This window comes from Pelophylax lessonae, assembly GCF_965119305.1.
Source record: "Pelophylax lessonae genome assembly, chromosome: 7".
NCBI lineage: Eukaryota > Metazoa > Chordata > Amphibia > Anura > Ranidae > Pelophylax > Pelophylax lessonae.
The window spans coordinates 213,359,913-213,380,610 of record NC_138774.1 but is presented as its reverse complement, the minus strand read 5'-3'; the positions used below and the strand labels follow the sequence as shown (position 1 = coordinate 213,380,610).

At 41.7% G+C, this 20,698-nt stretch overlaps 1 protein-coding gene across 1 annotated transcript in view; it reads left to right on the top strand.

The window, feature by feature from the left end:
* The first annotated feature begins 7,207 nt into the window (after positions 1-7,207).
* Positions 7,208-20,698, top strand: part of LOC309559434 (protein AMBP-like) — a 37,572-nt gene continuing 24,081 nt past the window's right edge. Inside the window, exons 1-4 of the mRNA XM_082262694.1 lie at positions 7,208-7,411; positions 11,720-11,859; positions 16,870-16,946; positions 18,865-18,978. Of these exons, the coding sequence (XP_082118820.1) occupies positions 7,304-7,411; positions 11,720-11,859; positions 16,870-16,946; positions 18,865-18,978 (439 nt within the window). The 5' untranslated portion in view covers positions 7,208-7,303. The remainder of the gene's footprint in view (positions 7,412-11,719; positions 11,860-16,869; positions 16,947-18,864; positions 18,979-20,698) is intronic.

The window sequence follows — 20,698 nt, the reverse complement described above, 5'->3', positions numbered from 1 at the left end:
CCCCCAGATCAGATCGCATATCGCAGTGCGATCTGACAGTTCGCACATGAATCGGATCGCACTGGTGTGAACCACCATGCGATCCGATTCTGCTGTGGACCAAAAAACGCGATTGCAGTGCAAAATCAGCCATACAAACTGTATGGCTGAATTCGCACCGCACAGACATCGCATGTGATTTTAAGAGCAGTGCGCTCCGAATTACATGCGATGTCTGTCATCGCAATAGTGTGAACCGGCACTCAAGGATAGAAAGTAACGGCAAATCATCCCTCCAAAATAGGAAGGAATATGCCTTATTCTATCCAAAAACTGAAAAAAAAGAAAAGAAAAAAGACTTTGGCTTGAGATACACTTTAGTGCCCCATGCACACTAGTATTTTTTATAAGCTCAAAAACGCTAAAAAAAAAAAACAATGGGTGAAAAACACGCTGATAATAGCGTTTTTGTGCTGGCTTGCAGTAGTGTTTTATTAGCTTTTAGGAACGTTAGCTTTTTTTTAGCATTTTTTACACTACATGAAGAAAAAAAAAAAACACTTAAGAAAAAGCTGTTAGGAGCATTTTAGTGGCTTTTAGAAACTTTGAGGAGCGTTTAGCATTTTTACCTGCTGGGAAAATGCTCCTGCTTCCAAACAATGAATCGGAAAAGGAAAATTGGTGGGACTTTGAATGATATTTGGTTGTGTCCATGCCCGATCTGCTCGTTTTTTTCTGCCACCTCAGCTCCCAGGATGGACACCCTTAACCACATTCAGCTTTTCAAGCCGCATTTCTGTAAATTGAGCTGCATTGTAAGTCGCATGGGGTTTTGGTTTCCCTCATTTTTCCCCTCCCCTCTCCCCTTTTCTATTTATAGAATACATTGGCATATTTCTATACATATATATATCTTTTACAGATATGCATCATTTGCCTGCTCCTGAGGAAGTGGTAACATTATCCACGAAACGCGTTGAGCTGTGTGATGCAGTTATTATTGCTAGCCAATGGTTTGGGGACTACATTTTAGCTCATCCCTGTTACAATCAATTTATTTTTATTGTGCTATCAGGAATGTGCGATGTTTCTAATTGTATTTATATGTCCAATAAATGTGGTATTGCTTCTTTCACCAATTGTGTCATGCCTCTCACTCAAAGTCCCAACCTCCTTCCTTTTTCCTGCTTCTAAGCAAGGGCCAGTTCACACTGGTGCGATGCGGGAAACCCTGTGCTGGTGAGCGAGTGAAAATTCAGTGCCGGTTCCCTCATCGCACCTAAATCGCGCAGTGGTTTATACTAAGATCTGCGAACTGCTGGGGGTGTTAATGTAAAGTTAATGACACCCCCAGATCGGTTCGCAGTTTGCAGTGTGAACTGTGAAATGGTGCAGGAATTGGATCGCATAGATGTGAATACCCATGCGATCCGATTTCAGTGTGGACCAAAAAAGGATCCTGCACCATTTTGGTGCGAATGCGATGCAATTTCAGCCATACAGTTTATATGGCTGAATTTGCATCGCACAGACATCGCATGTGATCTGCACAGCAATGCAGTGCGGATTACATGCAATGTCTGGCATCGCACTAGTGTGAACCGGCACTAAACCTTGAAAAATGCTTCTAGCATAAAGTAGTGTGTATGGACACATAGGTTAACACTATTAGCTTCTAGGAGCCGAAAACAAAATGCTCATAATGGCTTCCAGAAGCTTAACACTAGTGTGCATGGAGCCTAAAGCCTCGTACACACGCAACGAATTTCCGCCGACCGGTCATCTGTCTTTTGTCCAGAGTGCTGTCTGTTGGTTGGAATGTGCTCTAGACTGCACACGAATTTTCCCGTACGACAGAATTCTACTTCAAAAGTGATGTCATGTGTTGGATTGCTTTGTATGTGTTCTTTCATGTCTGAGCATGCCTAGTCTTGCTCATAAGATTTTTCCCAGTCGAAATCTGTACTAACGAGACGAAAATCGGACGTGTGTTGACGGTCGACAAAAATTATATAGCCTGCACACCAGGATTTTTTCGGCCGAAAAGTCGGAGTCGGTTGTCGGAAGCATCGTACTAACAATCCGAAAATCGGCAGATAGGTCGTCGGACAAAAATTCCTTAAGAGGTATTATTGATGGGCTGCAGCAAGCAAAAAGAGACTTTTTTTCCACTCTTCTGCAGTTATAGTGCAGACTGCAGATAACCTGAATCAAGCAGTATTAAACCCAAAGGCAAACATTTATTATATTGCAGCTTACCAATTCTTAATGTAATGGCTGCATTCATTTTCTTTTTTCAGGTTTCATTCTTCTATTTGCATGTAGTGAACCAGCCAGCAGTTCTTTTGTTTTTCAAAAGCACAGCTTTTTCAGCTCCCCAACATAATATATAAGTTTACATGGATTCGACAAGCCACTTAAAGCGGAGTTCCACCCTAAAAAAAAAAATTTTAACAAAAAATATCCCTAGCACTTCAACAACCCCAGCAACACCTGCTATCAGCTATACACTCTCTTCTTTGGGATTCCTGCCCTATACAACTTGGAAAACTGTGTGATGACTGGGGCATTGATTTGGACTTATCTCTGACAGACACCCAATGGGAAAAAATATATCGTAACATCTTAAAAGGATCAATAAATATATCCATTCAAGAAAATAATTATAAGATACTTACCAAATGGTACCGCACCCCATTCCTGCTCAACAAATATAACAAAGATATCCCAAATGAATGTTGGAGGTGCAAACAATCTCATGCAGATTTACTACATATCTGGTGGTCCTGTCACCTGATACAGCCATTTTGGAATACGGTCAAATCCTACATACTCAAAATAACCACCCAAGACTTACAATTACATCCAGCTCAGTTTCTACTGCACTTTCACCCCAACTCTCAACCTAAGTAAAAATATCCCTAGGACAGTCAGGGCTAGTGCATTTAAGCAAAGATAGCCTCTGACTTGTCCCCTGTTTAGCTTACCTGTAAGAAGAAAAACTTACCTTGAAAATGTCTTGTCCAGCGCTGCCATCTCCGGTGTGGGCACCTGAAGTCCCTCTTCATGTCCTCTTCCGTGATGTCGGAGTCCCAGAATGCCCTGCTCGTCACTTCCGGTGCAGGCGCGTCATCCCGCAGCGGGTTCTGTGCATGCCCAGAAGCTGTTCTAATCCATTGGCAGAGAATTGACCCGCCTGCCCCGGAAGTGACGAGGGACACCGGTGCAGGCGCATTGACTCCTGGGATTGATGACACTCATCTCCCAGGAGTCAATGCAAAGGAGAAAGTGACGTCGGGGGCTGTGGCCACAGGAGGAGGAAGTGGAAGGAAGGTAAGTTAATTTTCAGAAAAAATCAGGTTAGTGAAATAAAAAAAAAATAAAAACTATCCAATTCTTTTTCAGGATGTTTTCATCTAACGGAAACTGCAAAGTTCAAAAATAGGGTGGAACTCCACTTTAACAATGGCAGAAGTGATAAAAATGATCAGCTTGTATTTATTCATTTAAAACTTTTATCCCAAAAGGAAAAAAAACTGTTTGCTGTAACTGAATATAAAGTGTGAATTAACCAATTGCCGACCAGCCACCGCAGATACACGGTGGCAGGTTCCCGAGAATAGCGGGCGCAATCCTGGGGGCGCACGCACCCATTCTCCAGCGGGGAAGCTGATCCAAGGGCCGGCGGCCGCGACTGCTCCCCGTGGAGAGAGAGCGGCGGTCTGCTGTTGTAAACACAGCAGACGGTTGTTCTCTCAGCAATCAACACGCTCCTGTGTGAAGTCTCTGTGTTGAATCCATAAACTCATCCCTCCCACAGTTAGAAAATACCCCCTAGGCTTACATTTAACCCTTTGATCGCCCCTGGTGTTAACCCCTTCCCTGCCAGTGTCATTAGTACAGTAACAGTGCATATTGATTACAGTAGTAATGTCACTGGTCCCCCCCCCCCCCCCCAAAAGTGTCAAAAATGTCAGTTAGGTGTCCGATCTGTCTGCCACAATGTCGCAGTCCCGGTAAAAATCACAGATTGCCGCCATTACTAGTAAAAAAAATAAATATATAAAAATGACATAAATCTTTCCCCTTGTTTGTAGACGCCATAACTTCTGCGCAAACCAATCAAAATACGCTTTTTAGGATTTTTTTTTACCAAAAATATGTAGCAGAATACAAATTGACCTAAAATGATGAGAAAATTTGATTTTTAATTTCCTTTTTATTGGGAATGTTATATAGCAGAAAGTGAAAGAGACTGTATGTACTTTATATACCTTTTCATAAACCCAATAAAAAAATTTTTGGAAAAAAAAAAAAAAAGAAAGTGAAAAATATGTTTTTTTTTTCAGAATTATCGCTCTATTTTATTTATAGTGCAAAAAAAATAAAAACCGCAGAGGTGATCAAATACCAACAAAAGAAAGCTCTATTTGTGGGGAAAAAAAGGACATAAATTTTATTTAGGTACAGCGTTGCACCACCGCGCAATTGTCATTTAAATAACGCAGTGCCGAATCACAAAAAAATGGCCTGGTCATTAAGGGGGAAAATCTTCCGTTCCAGAAGTGGTTAAGGAAGAGCAAAAAAAGTCCACCAAGAAAGTCACATTGTGGAACACCACGGTTGTAATAAAAACAGCTTCATTTGAAAAGTACCAAATTGAAAAACAAAAAGCAACAGTAAATGTGCCTTCACCACACCAAAGTTAAAATAATGACAACGTTGTCAATGGGGGTAAGCAGCTGCGCATGCAATCATATACACACACACACACATACACAGCCACTCAAGATGAATCAGGGGCCCAAACAAAGAAGTTCCTACAGTCTGAATGGCATCATTCCTTGTACAGAAAAAGCTACAAAGCTCAAGTTTATCCCTGAAATAATATAATAAAGTGGACCGGACTTCTCATTGGATGGGGTATTGAAAAAATGACTGTCCGTCAGATGGGCTAGCAGATGGAAACAGGAGACACCTTGATTACCAACCCTGGACAGAAGTTCAGTAAACTTTTGCGGTATGCCCGCCAGCAAATCCCAATATTCCTCTGCCAGGAATCAGGGCTCCTAGATCAATGGTGGAAAAAAAACTTCAGGAATATGGTGGTACAATCAGAGTGGGTGAGTCCTGGACACCCCTTGGGCAAACAAGGGTTAAGACGAGGGAGGATGACACTGGGGGGAATAGCTCCCCACTTTGTGTATACAGGCATCTCCCGTACTTGAGGTTGTCCCTGCGCTCATGTCCACTAAGCACCAGTGTTTGGCCTTCCGCTAGTCCATGCTGAATTTGGCTTCCACCTCATCCACTACACACGCTCACAGTAGCTATCCTGAGGATGATTTCATGTGCGCGATGACGACACGTTGACGCATTTCGCTAGCCAATCCACGCTAACTTCTTCAGAGAATATAAAGTGTGAGCTGCAGTTTGGCTTTATTCTGTTAGTGTTTCTAAATCTGCTAGCACATTTACTCCCCCAGTACTCGGTCCACCAGAGTTGTGTCTCACTAATAAAGGAGGCGTGTTACTGGCCAGATCACCAGGTGACACCAATGGGTGGAAAAGCCAAAGAAAAGAAATTGAATGCAGCCAGCACATCTAATGATTAGTGGGGTCAATATACTACATTTTTGGTTCTGGGTTTAATACAGATTGAATGTAAACAAAGCAATGCTTATATTGGGCCTTCATGACAGCTCTCAAGCTTCATGGAAAGCATTATATATATATATATATATATATATATATATATATATATATATATATATATATATATATATATACAAGCCACCAGGATTGTGTATAAAACTGACAGGCAAACTCCTGCCTGTCAGGTAAAAGCATTTGGGCGACTGGGCTGTCATCCGATTCACCCAACCCCCGGTACCAGCATCCCCCCCCCCATGCCACTGCACCCCGCCATGTTTTCCGGGCTCTGCATGGCCATCTGCAGACCCGGGACTGACACAGTGAGTGCTGGCATTTGGAAGGGAGGAAGGAGAGCGCACACACGTCCGCTCTCCTCCCCTTCTTGCTGTGACCCACAAAGCGTCGCAGAAAGATGTCACTTCCAGGGCAGCCTCTCAGTGTCCCCAGCTAGCTTAGCCAGGAAGTAATGTTTTGCAATGCGATCTGCATTGCAATACATTCAGTGAAGCCCAGAGGAGACCCTACATGCCACATTAACAAGAACCTGTAACCTAAAAATGATCACATAGGGGACTTTTTGTCCCCTACGTGGTAAAAAAAAAAAAGTTGCAAAAAAATAGTAACACCCAAGCACCTAAAATCACAACCAAAAAATGTTCAGGCCCCCACATATACCCACGTACGAACGTAAAAGTCTGCATTGGGGCAGCCAATGCATGAAAACGTTGATTGTGATACACATGTTACATATTACCGCATACGTCAGAGTGAGAGCAATAATTCTAGCACAAGACCTTCTCCATAACTAAACTGATGACCTATACGGGGCTTTTGAAGCATCGCCTATAGAAAATATAGGGTACTAAAGTTTGTTGCCATTTCACAGGCGCACACAAATTTAAGGTTTTTACATGTTGGGTATCAATTTACTTGGCGCAACCTCGTCTTTTATATTTTACCAAAAATGTGGGTAGTTTATTGCAATTGTGAGCATTAAAATTCAATTTAGTATGTCTTTAACTGAAATTTTGTGTTTCCTAAACCTTTGTGGTAATAACGTGTAGCAAAAAAAATTGGTATTACCACTATTTTATTCTCTAGGGTGTCTTCTTTCAAAACATTTTTGTGAAAAGCTTCAGGACTAAAATGATTTTTTAAATATGTGTGCTAAAAAAAAACAGCAAAAACAGCTCTGGCAGTGAAAGGGTTAAACACCAGAGATACTCTTTAATCCTAGTCCAGCAATGATTTTGATACTATTACTGCACTCTTTCATTCACTTTCCATTAAAAAAAAAAGTTATATCCATCCACGTCAATCATGACTTTAAATGGAATGATCTTGGCATAGACTCAAAAAAAAAAAAAAAAAGGAGCCTAAAACAAATTATTGATTTGCTGTCTACAAAGTGACCATAATCCTCATCAGCCCTCCTAGCATTTATTGAGCCCTGTTCTGCTGGGATAGGAAGAGCAAAGGTGGGTCTCTTTTTCTTTTTTTCTAAGGGTGGATCAATATTTAGCATGCTTGCCATTGGTAGAAATTGATGATGAAACTCTGACCACTGGGCACAGGTGTTTGTCCGCAGGGTCCTTGGACATTAAACCTTAAAGAGTCTGAAGAGAGCAGTACAGTTTACCTCTGGAGTAAAGGGATTCAGACATCGAACATGAAGAAGTACCTATTTTTCCTCCCTGCCTTCCTGGCGCTAGTGACCGGCAACCCTGTTGAGACGGAGGTCTCCATTACACCACAGGAGAACTTTGATGTCACCAGGGTAACTTCTTGATTTCACTTTTCTTTTAATATAGAAAATAGATGATAATAGTGGTTACATTTCTTCCAGCTATAATTATGGAATGTTTGTTGTATTATTGTGTGATGGTAGAAATATGGCACTTAAATGTATTGGCTTTTGTACAGTAATAAAGAATTGTATAATTTATAATATAATCTACATTGATCCTTATTGTTATCAATAAGGCAGTTTGAAAGGTATTGTTGAACATCTTCCTATCCTATCCTATTCATATATATAGTGGTAGTTCAGCACTTCCCACAATTGTATTTTCATCATTAGGGATAAGTGGAGTAATATCGGCATAATGACTTTCCACAAAATTGTTTTTTTGGGCGTATTTAGGTTAATTTAGTGCATTAAAGTTCTAGTGTACTTTGTATTTTTATGTTTTTTGTTGTATATTTGTTGGTTATTTCTCCTATTTGTGACAACAAAGTACAATAATGAGAGGCCATTTTTGGTACAATAATGGATCTAGAATAGTAACAGGTACATAGCAGGTCCAGGATAGTTTGAAAAAGTTTCTGTAACCTAGAGGAGCAATTAAAAGCCCACAACACACCTAAAATCAGCCAAGGAGCACCTTAATTTCCCTTTTTTCTGTTGACTTCAATGCATTTTGCTAAAATGGCAAAATTGTGCTTACATCTCCTGATTTTTTATAATTTCCCTATAAGCTCAGCTTCATTATTCATTGTGACCATTGTTTCAAGTTTTAAATATTTTTACATTTCTTTTATCCATCTGTTTTCCTTCCCACAATTATTCATTTTTTTTTTTAGTTATAAATTAAGTGATGTGGCTTTTCTACATAATATGACTGGAGTTATAAGGAGGGAAATTACACCCCTATTCAGAAGCTTAATTCTAAGCATCAGATCCTAATACAAGCAATGCATTTGATGAAATGTTCTCCATTTTACTTTCATAGTAACTGCCTATTTTAATAAAGTAGCTGAATATGGGCTGGAGTTGGTAACAGTTAGCAGATACAGCCGGTTCAGTATTTTAGGGGTGAGGGTTAGGGATTAGGAATTGTTTTTTAGTGTTGTATAGAATGTAGAAAGGTGAGTACTGTTTTTTTCCACTGGGGAAATTCACCCTCTCTATGTTTCTTGGTAAACATTGTCTCCAGGTATAGAAAGTAATAAGAAAGCCAAACTTCTTAAGGTTTCACAGGAACAGGCTGTAATGGACCCCGTACTCAAGAAGAGTATGTCCGCCGTATAAGCTTTTCTTGCCTGGTACCAACGCGATCCAAGATCCCTTAGCCCACCCAGTCACTTGTCAAGACATCAGTGTAGGGTGGTAAAAAGCATAAGACTGTTTTTTCAAACACAGTCACAAAGAGATATACACTCGGGGGACAATCCCCCCTCTTTGCATAATGACACAGGGTGGGGTAAACGACATTCAGTAACATGACATACAGGGATATTCAACTTGCCAACAGTAGACCGTCTTTAGGAAGGGCTGCTGGAGAAATCCCCACTCCCCTCTAGCACCTAATCCACATACACATATACATCCCATAATAGGTTAATCCCAAGGCAGACAGAAACAATAGAACAATGGGATACAGGCACTTAACAATAACAAACTCCACATATAGTGTCTATCTTTCATTCCCAGTGACGGTGACTACCGTCACACAGGCATTAAAGGGGAATATTCCAGGGGAGACACCTGTTCTGGTGACACTGTCTAAGGCAGCCCATACATGAATCATTTTCTTTTCCGTTCTACCAGCAGGTTGAACAAAAACAAATGTTTTGTTTTCCATATCCACACATTCGATGTGAATGGGGGAATCACTCCTTCTGTTCTATTGAGTTCTGATGATGAGGAGACTTCCCTGCCGTCAGAACATACTGATCAGTGCCGCTGGCTATAGCTGATGACACTGATCAGTTGGGAAAAACCCCACAGGTTTGTAGATCAAATTCTGTATAACCATGGCGCCCATGCATGGAGCGAAATTTGGGCAGTCTCTACTGAATTGGCCGAATTGGCACTACAGTACAAGGGTTAAATGATCATTGTAGCTGAGGGTATCAGGAAAATTGACTTTTACTACCTTAACACTCTGCTACTATGGCAGCCACCACTTTCCCTGACAATCTGGGCTATTGAGAGGCTCTCAGTGTGCTCACTTACAATGTAGGACTGTTGATCCTGCATTGTACAAAGAGCAGAGGAAAATGCTGGATACTAGGTAAGGTAATTATAATAATTGCTTATTCCCCTACCCCTAGACTAAAAAAACATTTACCCTTAAAACTGAGCTTTTGAGAACAGCTGTGACATCATATACAATGCAGGATTAACAGTCCTACATTGTAAGTGAGCACAATGAGAGCCCTTCAATAGCCCAGAGTGTCAGAAAAAGTGATGGCCACCAGAGTAGCTGATGTCTGAGGTAAGTAAAAATCCACTTTCCTGGTACCCTCAAAAACTATAATTTAACCCCTGTAGTGCAGAGGAAGCCCCTCCAGCAAGAAAAAGGTAAGTATTACAACTTAATCTTCCACCCCTACATCAAACTAACATTTAACCCTTGCAGTTATGGTCATTGCAACTGTAATCTTTACTGCTTCCTGGAGTTGGCCTTTAAATTCTAGGTTATATTTTAGGGTTATGGTTAAGTTGTAAGGGTGTTCTTTCAGGCCTAGGTTAGGATCAAGTTAAGGGTTAGATTTTGGGGTAAACTGTGCCCACAGTAGATATTTTTCTTTTTGTTATGGAGTTGGGAAGGGTTAGAACCTCTGCAGGGGTTTTATTGCAGTCTGTGTGCCCCTAGGGGAGCTTTATGCTCACATATTGTTGAGGAAATAATTTTTACTAGGAGAGAAAGTGAAGAGAAAACCAAAAACCTATATTTGGCACCAGAACAAGAGGTGAGGGGGAAATGTTCCAACAGAAGACATTTCTTTGCATGACAACTGTTAAATAGGGGGATAACTTCAAACAGGAAACAAATGGTGCTTTTCCACTACATGGAACCGAACAGTTCGGCTCGCTTTTGTGCTTTTCCACTGCTGGTACCGCAAGGTACGGTGTAGGAACGGTTCGGTACGGTATGGCAGCGCTTTTCCACTGCATGGAACCGAACAGTATGGCTCTCAAAAACAGTACCACCTCGATTGTGGTTCCAAGAGGTACCATACCCGGTACCATATCCCACAATCCTTTGCATGCAGTCACTACTAGCCACTGATTGGTCAGAGAATCGTTGTTATCCCACCCACTTAACTTCAGTACTACTTTAGTGGAAAAGCAAACCATACCGTACCGTACCGAACCGTTCCAACACTGTACCATGTGGTACCAGCAGTGGAAAAGAAAACCGGGCCAAGCAGGGCCGAGTAGAGCCGAGTCGGTACTTGCAGTGGAAAAGTGCCAAAAGTACACTCAAATGGATCTCGATTGGAAAACTTTATGTTGCTACAACAGCCAAAACCTTTTATTTCCCTTTGGCTAGAGGCCTAGAGCAGGCAAAGGTTAGGGCCTTTGTCAGGTTTTTTATTGGAATCTTTGTCCCTACTGGGGAGATTTCATCCTCGTTTCCTGTCAGAAAGGGGTTAAATTTAGAGCTTCTGATTCCTCGCCAATTGTGTCATATTCAGAAATAAAAATCTGATATAAAAAAACCTTGTCTGAAATGTGGCTTTAAAGTGTAACTATGTCCAGGACATGGACATTCTAATATTTAAATATACGTCAAGAGCAAAAAAAATTGATTTAAAACAAACCCTCACTTACCTCTGTAGTTGCCAGAACTGTGAAGCAATTAATCCTCAAATGTGACAGCAAAAGCCCTGAAGTTATCCAAGCCTACAGCACCAGAGGTCAGTAAGGGCTTTACTGCTTAAAAATATGCAAATACTTGATCCATACCAGCCATCGGGTTTATTTTAAAATGCAACCTCAGTTTAGATCTAAGCTATTTTGAAATAAATAAATACAGTGTATAATGGCTTATATAAATGATCTACTCTGAAGTTATGGTTACTCAAGTATTTATACTTTACATATAGCATTTTTAAGAAGTAAAGTCCTTACTGACCTCTGGAGCTACAAGCAATGTGGGAAAATACCTCCTCAAAACATTTAAACTGTGTATGTATAAATACATACATATCTTGTCCTTTCAGTATTGTCATATTTTCATTCATGATTATTTGTCCAATTATGATCTGTCTTGCAGCAGACTGTATAGGATACAGGATCATGTGGCCCAGGATTTAGCATCTCTGATTGTATTTATCTATTTACTCTATTCAGATATATGGCAAATGGTATGACATCGCTATTGGCTCAACATGTCCCTGGATGAAGAAGTACAAAAGTTTTGACATGGGAACTCTGGAGCTCAGCGAAGGACAGACAGATGATGAGGTCCAAATTGTTAACACCAGGATGAGGTGAAAACTTACATTACTATGTGCACATTTGCAGCCTAGTGAAAGCTAAAAGCAGGGCAGTTTTGCATTTTTATTTTCCTTCTTATTTAATGTATTATTTACAATCCTTAAAAATGTCTAATGTTTTAAATTTCTTGCACGGATGACTAACAAAAACTGGTGACCCTCGGTTCACATCTATTCAGAATCTGAAAGCCCCCAGATCCCGCCCCCCAATGTGGGATGGGGGGTACCCTGACCCTAGCCCTAAGGGAAGGGGGCGCAGTTTGGCATCTTTGCCCTGGGCACTGAATGACTTTGTCCTGGCACTGTTCCTACTATCAGTCGTCAATGGGAACATGGCCCAATTACCAAAAAAAGTGTAAAAAGTGATAAAAAAAATACAAGTTTTTAAGTCCTCTATTAAAAAATTTAAAAAAAACACGATGCCTGCCACACCACCGGACCCCAAAAAAAAAGTTCTTCTTGTGCCAAAGGCTCCTGCCATCTGTCTGCTACGCCATCTGACAGTTCTTAAATATGAAAAGGTTGGGGCCACCCAGCAACATCACCTGGTGGCACCGCCCCACTGTGACGTTGGCAGCCCAGTGTTTTTTGACGATTTTTTTTTATTGCCGCCAAATCTTGTTTTTACATTCAGCTGTCAGCGGGGAAGGCCACTGACAGCTGATGACTCATTGGTTGTTAAGGATGCGGATGCCGGCTTCCTGGCCCGCTCCATAACAACCACCTATACACAGTGAGTTATGAAGAAAAGAAAATGCAAAACGCATGTAAAATCGCATCACTTGCATTTTTGATGTGGGTCCAAACGCAAAACGCAATCTGCTGCGGGAAAAGAAAAACCCTAACCCTTTCCACAAACGCATGGGCTTAAAAACGCATAGATGTGAACGTGTACCATAGAAAGCCATTTTAAATGGACTGTAGTGCTTTTCCGCAAACTGTAAAATGCACTAAAAAACACATAGTTGTGAACATAGGCTAAAGAAGAAAAATTATGTTTTTTCATACAAATCAGATTCTATATTTTGTCTTTTTTATTGCAGGTTGAGGGAGAAAGCCTACGCTTCAGGCTTCATGCGCACAAGCTTAATAAATGCCACTGCTAGGGGCGTCTGATGTCTTTTCTTTTTTCATGCCAATGAACGCAGCTGCATGTTATTTAATGTGGCCAATTTATGCGCGTTTCTGCACACATTGTTCAGGGGCATTAAAAAATGCCCCAGATCTGTATTTGGAGGCACATAACATGTCTGAATGTGCATAAGCACACTTACATAGTTACATAGTTACATAGTTGGTGAGGTTGAATAAAGACAAAAGTCCATCCAGTTCAACCTGTGTAGATGTGTGTGGCTGTAATCATCTTGCATACCCCTGAATGTTCTGATCCTTGAGATGTACGTCTAAGAGTCTTTTGAAAGCCACCATACTACCCGCAGAAACCACCTCATGTGGTAGAGAATTCCACAATCTTGTAGCCCTAACAGTAAAGAACCCCCCACGTTGCCTGAGGTTAAAACGCTTCTCCTCTAATCGCATTGTATGCCCCCGAGTTCTCATGCAATCCCTTCGACTGAACAGCTTTTTTTCTAAGCCTAGATCCCCATTTAGATATTTAAAAATTGCTATCATGTCCCCCCTCAGGCGTCTCTTCTCCAGGGAGAATAAATCAAGCGATTGCAGACGCTCCTCATAATCAAGGTCCTCCAATCCCCTAATTAGTTTAGTTGCCCTTCTCTGGACTCTCTCCAGCTCCAACACATCCCTTCTGAGGACTGGTGACCAGAACTGGACCGAATACTCCAGATGAGGTCGGACCAGAGTTTTATAAAGTGGAAGGATTATAGTCTTATCTCTGGAATACATCCCTTTCTTTATGCATGCTAATATTCTGCTAGCCTTGGCAGCTGCCGCTTGACATTGCATGCTGTTGCCTAGTCTATCATCAACCAAGACTCCCAGATCCTTCTCCATTTTTGATTCTCCCAAGGGTTCCCCTCCTAACGTGTATTGTGCTTTAATGTTTCTAGTCCCCAAGTGTAAAACCTTACATTTCTCCACGTTAAACCTCATTTGCCATGTCTTTGCCCACTCCGTTATTTTGTCCAGGTCATTCTGTAGGATATCTGCTTCATGCTGTGCTGTTATTGTCCTGCCTAATTTTGTGTCATCTGCAAAAACTGATATTGAACTACTGATCCCGTCCTCAATGCTGTTTATGAATAAATTGAACAAGGTTGGTCCTAGGACTGAGCCTTGGGGGACCCCGCTTACTACCTCAGACCAGTCTGAGTATGCGCTGTTTATTACCACCCTTTGGACACGCCCTTTTAGCCAGTTCCGTATCCAAGAGCAAACCCTGCTGTCGATACCTGCAGACCTTATTTTATAAATTAAGCGCTTGTGGGGAACTGTATCAAACGCCTTAGCAAAATCTAGGTACACCACATCCACTGGTCTGCCCCTATCTAGCTCACAGCTCACCTCCTCGTAGAATGTTAAGAGATTGGTTTGACAAGAACGCCCATTTGTAAACCCGTGCTGGTTACTACTGATGATGCTGTTGTCCTTAGCAAACTCTACGATATAGTCCCTTATCATCCCCTCCAGAAGTTTACATACTACTGATGTCAGACTGACAGGCCTATAATTTCCCGGTATATGCCTCTGACCCTTTTTGAATATCGGAATCACGTTAGCTTTCCTCCACTCCCCTGGTACATCTCCTGTCCTAATACTGTCCGCAAAGATCAGGAACAGTGGTCTGGATATAACCTTACTGAGTTCCTTGAGTACTCTCGGATGTACGCCATCCGGGCCTGGTGATTTGTTTGTGTTAAGTTTATCCAGCCTTTCCCTGATTTCACCCTCTGTTAGCCATAGTGGCAAGTCCTGTGTATTACTACTAACTATACAGTCATGGTCAGTGTACCCCTCCGATTCCTGTGTAAAGACTGATGAGAAAAAAGCATTCAGTACGGTTGCTTTTTCAGTGTCCTCTGTAAACATCCTCCCATCATTGTTAATTATGTGTGCAATATGCTCTGCCCTAGTTTTTTTGCTGTTGATATACTTAAAGAATTTCTTTGGGTTTTTTTTGCTATCCTCCGCTATTTGTCTCTCAAAGTCTATTTTAGCCATCTTGATTTTGTGTTTACACTTCCTATTTGCCTCCTTGTATTGGTCGAAAGCCAATACTGTGCCCTCTGATTTATATTTCCTGAAGGCCAATTTTTTTCCCCTAATAAGTTTTTTAACGCTCCGGTTTAGCCAGCCAGGTTTGGCTTTGTCCCTTCTAAATTTATTTCCCATAGGAATGCACTGCAAGATGCCTTTGCTTAATATGTTCCTAAAGCATTCCCATTTTTCCTCTGTGGTCAGGGATCCCAGGGTTCGGTCCCAGTTTACCCTTTCCATCAACAAGTACAATTTTGGAAAGTTTGCCCTTCTGAAGTTAAGGGTTCTTATGTTCCCCACTTGCCTTGCTATATTGTTATTTACGCTAAATGTGATCATCCTGTGATCGCTAGAGCCCAGGTTGTCCTGGACTCCTACCTCCGAGATTAGGTCTGGGTCATTAGTGATCAATAGATCCAGGATTGTGTTTTCTCTGGTAGGGGAATCCACCAACTGTGACATGTAATTATCCTGTAAGGTTTCCGTGAATTGACAGCCCTTATGTGAGTGTGTAGTCCCCTCGCCCCAGTCAATGTCGGGATAATTGAAGTCCCCCAATATGATGACTGATCCTAGCTTTGCCATTTTACCCAAAAGTGCTAAAAATTCCAGCTCTACCTCCTCCCCTTGTTTAGGTGGCCTATAGCAAACCCCCACAATTACTTTTCCCTTTTCTCCTTCCCTATGGAGTTCTACCCACACGGATTCTAACTCCATACTCATCCCTTCCGTAATGTCACTCCTCTCTATCACCCTTACATTATTCTTGACGTAGAGACATACCCCTCCCCCTCTTTTTCCTACCCTGTCCTTCCGGTACACTGAATACCCTTGGATATTTGCCAGCCAGTCATGTGAGGGGTCGAACCAAGTCTCCGTTATTCCCACTAGGTCTATGTCCTCCTCATGTACTAACATTTCCAACTCATCCATTTTATTAGCTAGGCTCCTGGCATTAGCATATACCCCTCTTAGTTTTACGGAAGTTAAACGTGATTGGTTATGTTTATTCCTGTTTGGTCTGCGGTTCTCCCGCACAGACCTACCAATAGACGTTGTGGACCTACTGTCGCTGCTGACCCTACAACTGCCTTCAGTCCTTTGCTCCCTCCTAACTGACTCTACTTCTGAGCCCTCCCCCCCGTCTCCTAGTTTAAAAGCTCCTCCAACTTGGTGGCCATCTTTCTCCCCAAAAGAGCTGTACCGCCCCCATTAAGGTGCAGCCCATCCTTACTAAAGAGCCGGTAGCCGACTGAGAAGTCAGCCCAGTTCTCCAGGAACCCAAACCCCTCCTTCCTACACCAGTTCCTCAGCCACTTGTTAAGTTCCCTAATCTCCTTCTGCCTCTCCTGTGTGGCTCGAGGTACAGGCAGTATTTCAGAGAAAACCACCTTGGAGGTCCTTTTCCTCAATCTATTACCTAAGTCCCTGAAATCGTTCTTAAGGATCCTCCACACTTGTATGCATATACATTTGTTCTAATGATTGGAATTAAACAATATTCTGGTCAATAGAATGCATTAATGCCGAACACAGTGTGCACATATATGTCCATATATACACAACAATAGAGGCATTTCTTTTCCTGCCAATATCTTGCAGAAAAAAGTCCAGCATATTTGGATTGTTACAATGTGCATGAGGCCTAGCTGAGTATGGGTACCAGCCTCCTGAAATCATTAGATGCAGCAGCAAAGCACTGCTGTACACTATAGGTTGGGTCACACTACCATCTAGTGGCAGAATAGCAAACTGTAAGGATTATTATTTTTAAAAAACAACAAACGCCTATCTGGGTACTTGCTGACCATCTGATATTTCCTGCAGGCATGGAACATGCAACCAATTCACGGGTTCCTATCAAAAAACAGATGTCCCTGGGAAGTTCAATTACTACAATGCAAGTAGGTTTATCTTAATTTTTCATAAACTGTTTTTAAAAGATTCAAAAGCAGAAAGGTCCTCTCATGCTTTTATTCACAGAAAGGTCTTCTCATGCCTCCCCTCCCCCTCCCATGCTGAAAATATTGTGAAAATTGAAAACTATTTTTTTTTTTTTAATTTGTTTTGTTTCTTTAATCCTGGCCTAGGCCAGGAGGATGTTGTGGGTCCCAGTACATATGCAGACACACCGTGGGTCTCTTGCACATGCACAAGATCTTGTATGGTGCCTGCTGGAACATGTGATATGGATATTCTAGGGGCATTTTGCATGTTGTGCATGCGCACACGCACCACACAGTCATATGCATGTCTGCACATGCACGAGGGATCTGGCACATGTAAAAGTTTCTCTTTAAGGGTTCTTTCACACAGGCGGACCGTTCAGATCCACCTGTCCGTTTTTTTGGCGGATCTGAACGGTCTCCCCATGCATCCCTATGGGGCATCGGATGTCAGCGGAGACATGTCCGCTGACATCCGATCTGATCTGTCAAATCTGGACGGATGGAAACCCTATTTTCCATCCGTCCAGCAGATCGGATCGGATGAGAACGGACCGACGGTCCTTTCCCATCCGATTTTCCTCATAGAGATGCATGGGGACCTGACAGCTGTGTCTCCGCAGACAGCACGGAGACCCAGCTGTCATCCTCCTGCTCAGCGAGGGATTGGCGGATCGATCTCCCGCTGAGAAAAATGGACTCCGTCCGAATGTGTGAAAGGGGCCTAAGGAATGTTAACTATTGTATACTGTTATGCATTCTTCTACCAATGGGTTTGTGCAGCAGTAAATTTGGGGTTTGGATCAGCCATTAGAACAGAGTAGGACTCCGAAATCAATTTGGTGGTGTCTGGATTTCTAAGCAACTTTTCTAGTGGAGCCATCTGTAACGGGGATGAAAGTAAACCAAATTGTGCTATAACAGCATGTTGGAGTTGGAGATAAAAAAATAAAAAAAAAAAAACAAGAAAGAGGAGGGGAAGGTTGAAGTCTTCTCTTAATTGGGTAAAGGGCTTAAAGATGACAGAGATATTTAACTCCTCTGCAGATCCAGTGTTGCGGATCAGGGATCATGAGAAGTTTGTGTAGCATGGGGTTGTACCAAAGGGGATTGTTAGGAGAGGCAGTCAATGCATCTTTAGAAAAGCGGGTCACTATGGTGGTGAAAAGAGATAATGTACTACGTAGCATAGTCATCCCAGGGCCATTGGGTATTTGTCTAAAGTATATTATATTTTGTAAAGTCTCAAAGGAGGAAACTATAGCGTCTTCAGTAGTGGTACAGGCATTATTCGGGGAAGGGTGCAATCAATCATGCACCACCACTAGTTGAGAGGCTAAATAATATAGATAAAAGTTTGGAAAGGCCAGCCCAGCTAAGTGAGAGGGCAACTTTAGGACTTTTAGGGCCATTTTTGGGGCACAGCGGTTCCAAATGAATCCCATACATAAAGAGTCAGTCTGTTTAAAAAGGGACTTTGGGACTTTACAGGGAGCATTAGCCATCACATACAAAAGTTTAGGGAGAAAGATCATTTCTTGCATATTAACTCTACCCATGAGGAGAGATTCATCCATTGGCTAGTACGATGCTTCACCTGCATAATGATAGGACATACATTATTCACAATGTATGAGCTCAATGGCAACTCAGATATTAATCTTTAATAAGTAAAGCTTCACATAACTTTCCTAAAGTTAATATGAATATCATGAATTCTGTTTTAGCTTACAATAACTAGTTCCCTTTGAACTAGAGACTGACATTCTCCAGTTCTTCGCCTGCCACCTAACTGTCTTGCCTTGTAGTGTCTGTGTGGCTGGAATCTGCCAGGTTATATGTTAATAATAAATGGATCATTCTTTTCCTCTTACAGGATGGAGTGCACAGATCCAAAATTATGTTGTGTTCACCAATTACAATGAATATGCAACAATGCTGATGCGTAAGACAAAAGGGGATACGACCACTACAACAGTTAAGCTATACGGTAAGTATGATGGCTGAGGCTGGACTTAATTTAGTGCAAAAGTGATAATAAACCCTTACATATACCCAATGGAGTGACTGCCTTCAGGTGATACACAAAGATGAAACAAATGACATAAGTTGTACCTGCCTATCTGCAGTCTTCTCTTCTCTACATCCGTTTAAAATGTTGAATTTCAAAGCTTGTCTTAAGGTTCTGAATAAAGGGGGCTGAGAGCTGAAGGGACACTCTGCAGAGCTCAGTGAGAGTTCTGAGAGCTGATTGGAGAGAAGGGAAACCCCCCCCCCCCTTTACACATGAACAGAGCTGAGGCTGTCAATCAGCTGGAGATCCCTCCCCTGTCACCATTTTTCTATTGGTGTCAGGAAAATTTGTCAGGAGGTGACTCATGCTGATAGCAGAGGAACGAAGCAACAGACAATAGTGACGCTTACTGCAGTTGAGACAAGTACACACTTTAGAGGGATATGCTTTATTTATATTTTTTATTTCTGAGGTTTGCAACCACTTTAAGTCTCCTCCCACAATCCAAAAACATATTGGTAGGTTTTATGTCTTCCCCCTAACTCAATGCATTTGTGTATACAGTATATAGCTAGCAGATCTCGTGCCAAGAACAGCAAATCTCATAGAGACCATTGCACTGTCTATACCAGCCTTTCTCAACCTTTTCAACACAGAGGAACCCTTGAAATAATTTTCAGGTCTCAGGGAACCCATGCTAAAAATGACTATACAGTATCTACAACTCATGATACATTAGTGTGATGGTCAGTGAGATGAATGCTCCTTACACTTGTGGACATTGGGAAGATCTACCTTCTCCTAGATAGGTAAAAAAATCAATGGTGTCAGTGGGAACTTATCTGAGGGGCAGAAATTGCTCATTGCTCAAGGAACCCCTAGCAACCTCTGGAGGAACCCTAAAGTGCCACAGAACCCTGGTTGAGAACCACTGGTCTATATCCTGCTAAAAGAGTGCTGGATACTTGCTCTATAGTTCACCATATTGGAAACCTATTTGGATATTGTAGTTAATCATTATTAGGCTTCATGTACACCAGCAGCTCCCAAACTTGAGTTTAGGAGCTTTAGAGTTTTTTTTTGTCAAAGCTCCTAAACTCAACACCATAAGGCCCCATTCACACCTCAGTTTTGCAGCTTGAAGCTCGAAGCTCCAAAATGATGGAGGAGAAAAAAAATCTATTATTCTCTATGGAGTTGGTTCACATCTCCACTCCAAGTCACCTGAAGCCAAACACCTGAAGCTCAAAAAAGTTCTGGAGCTTTTTTTGTTGCTCAAAATTAGCAGATTTGCTAGTTTCTAGCATGTTTTATTCCCCTAGAAACTTATGGAAATGCACTATTTGCGCAATTTTCTGCTCAAATTAAAAAATGTAAAAAAAAAAAAAATAGTAATAATATATGAATAAATAAATTTAAAATCAGTACACAACACTTCCTTTTCTCTCTTCCTATTCTTTCTTACTTTACTATTTCTCCTTCCTTCTCTCTCTTTTAATTGCCTTCTCGGTAATTATCTACACAAGGTACCCCTGATGGTCGCACATCAGTGCGCAAACTTTTTCAAATCTTGGCGATGGACTTTCGCAAGAGGCTGTATGGTTAGTTATCTGCAGCTGGCCTTAGCGATCGCAACAGTGCCACGTTCAGCCCTATTTCTTTTCTCCATTAGTTGATTATTGTACTTTGCTCCTTG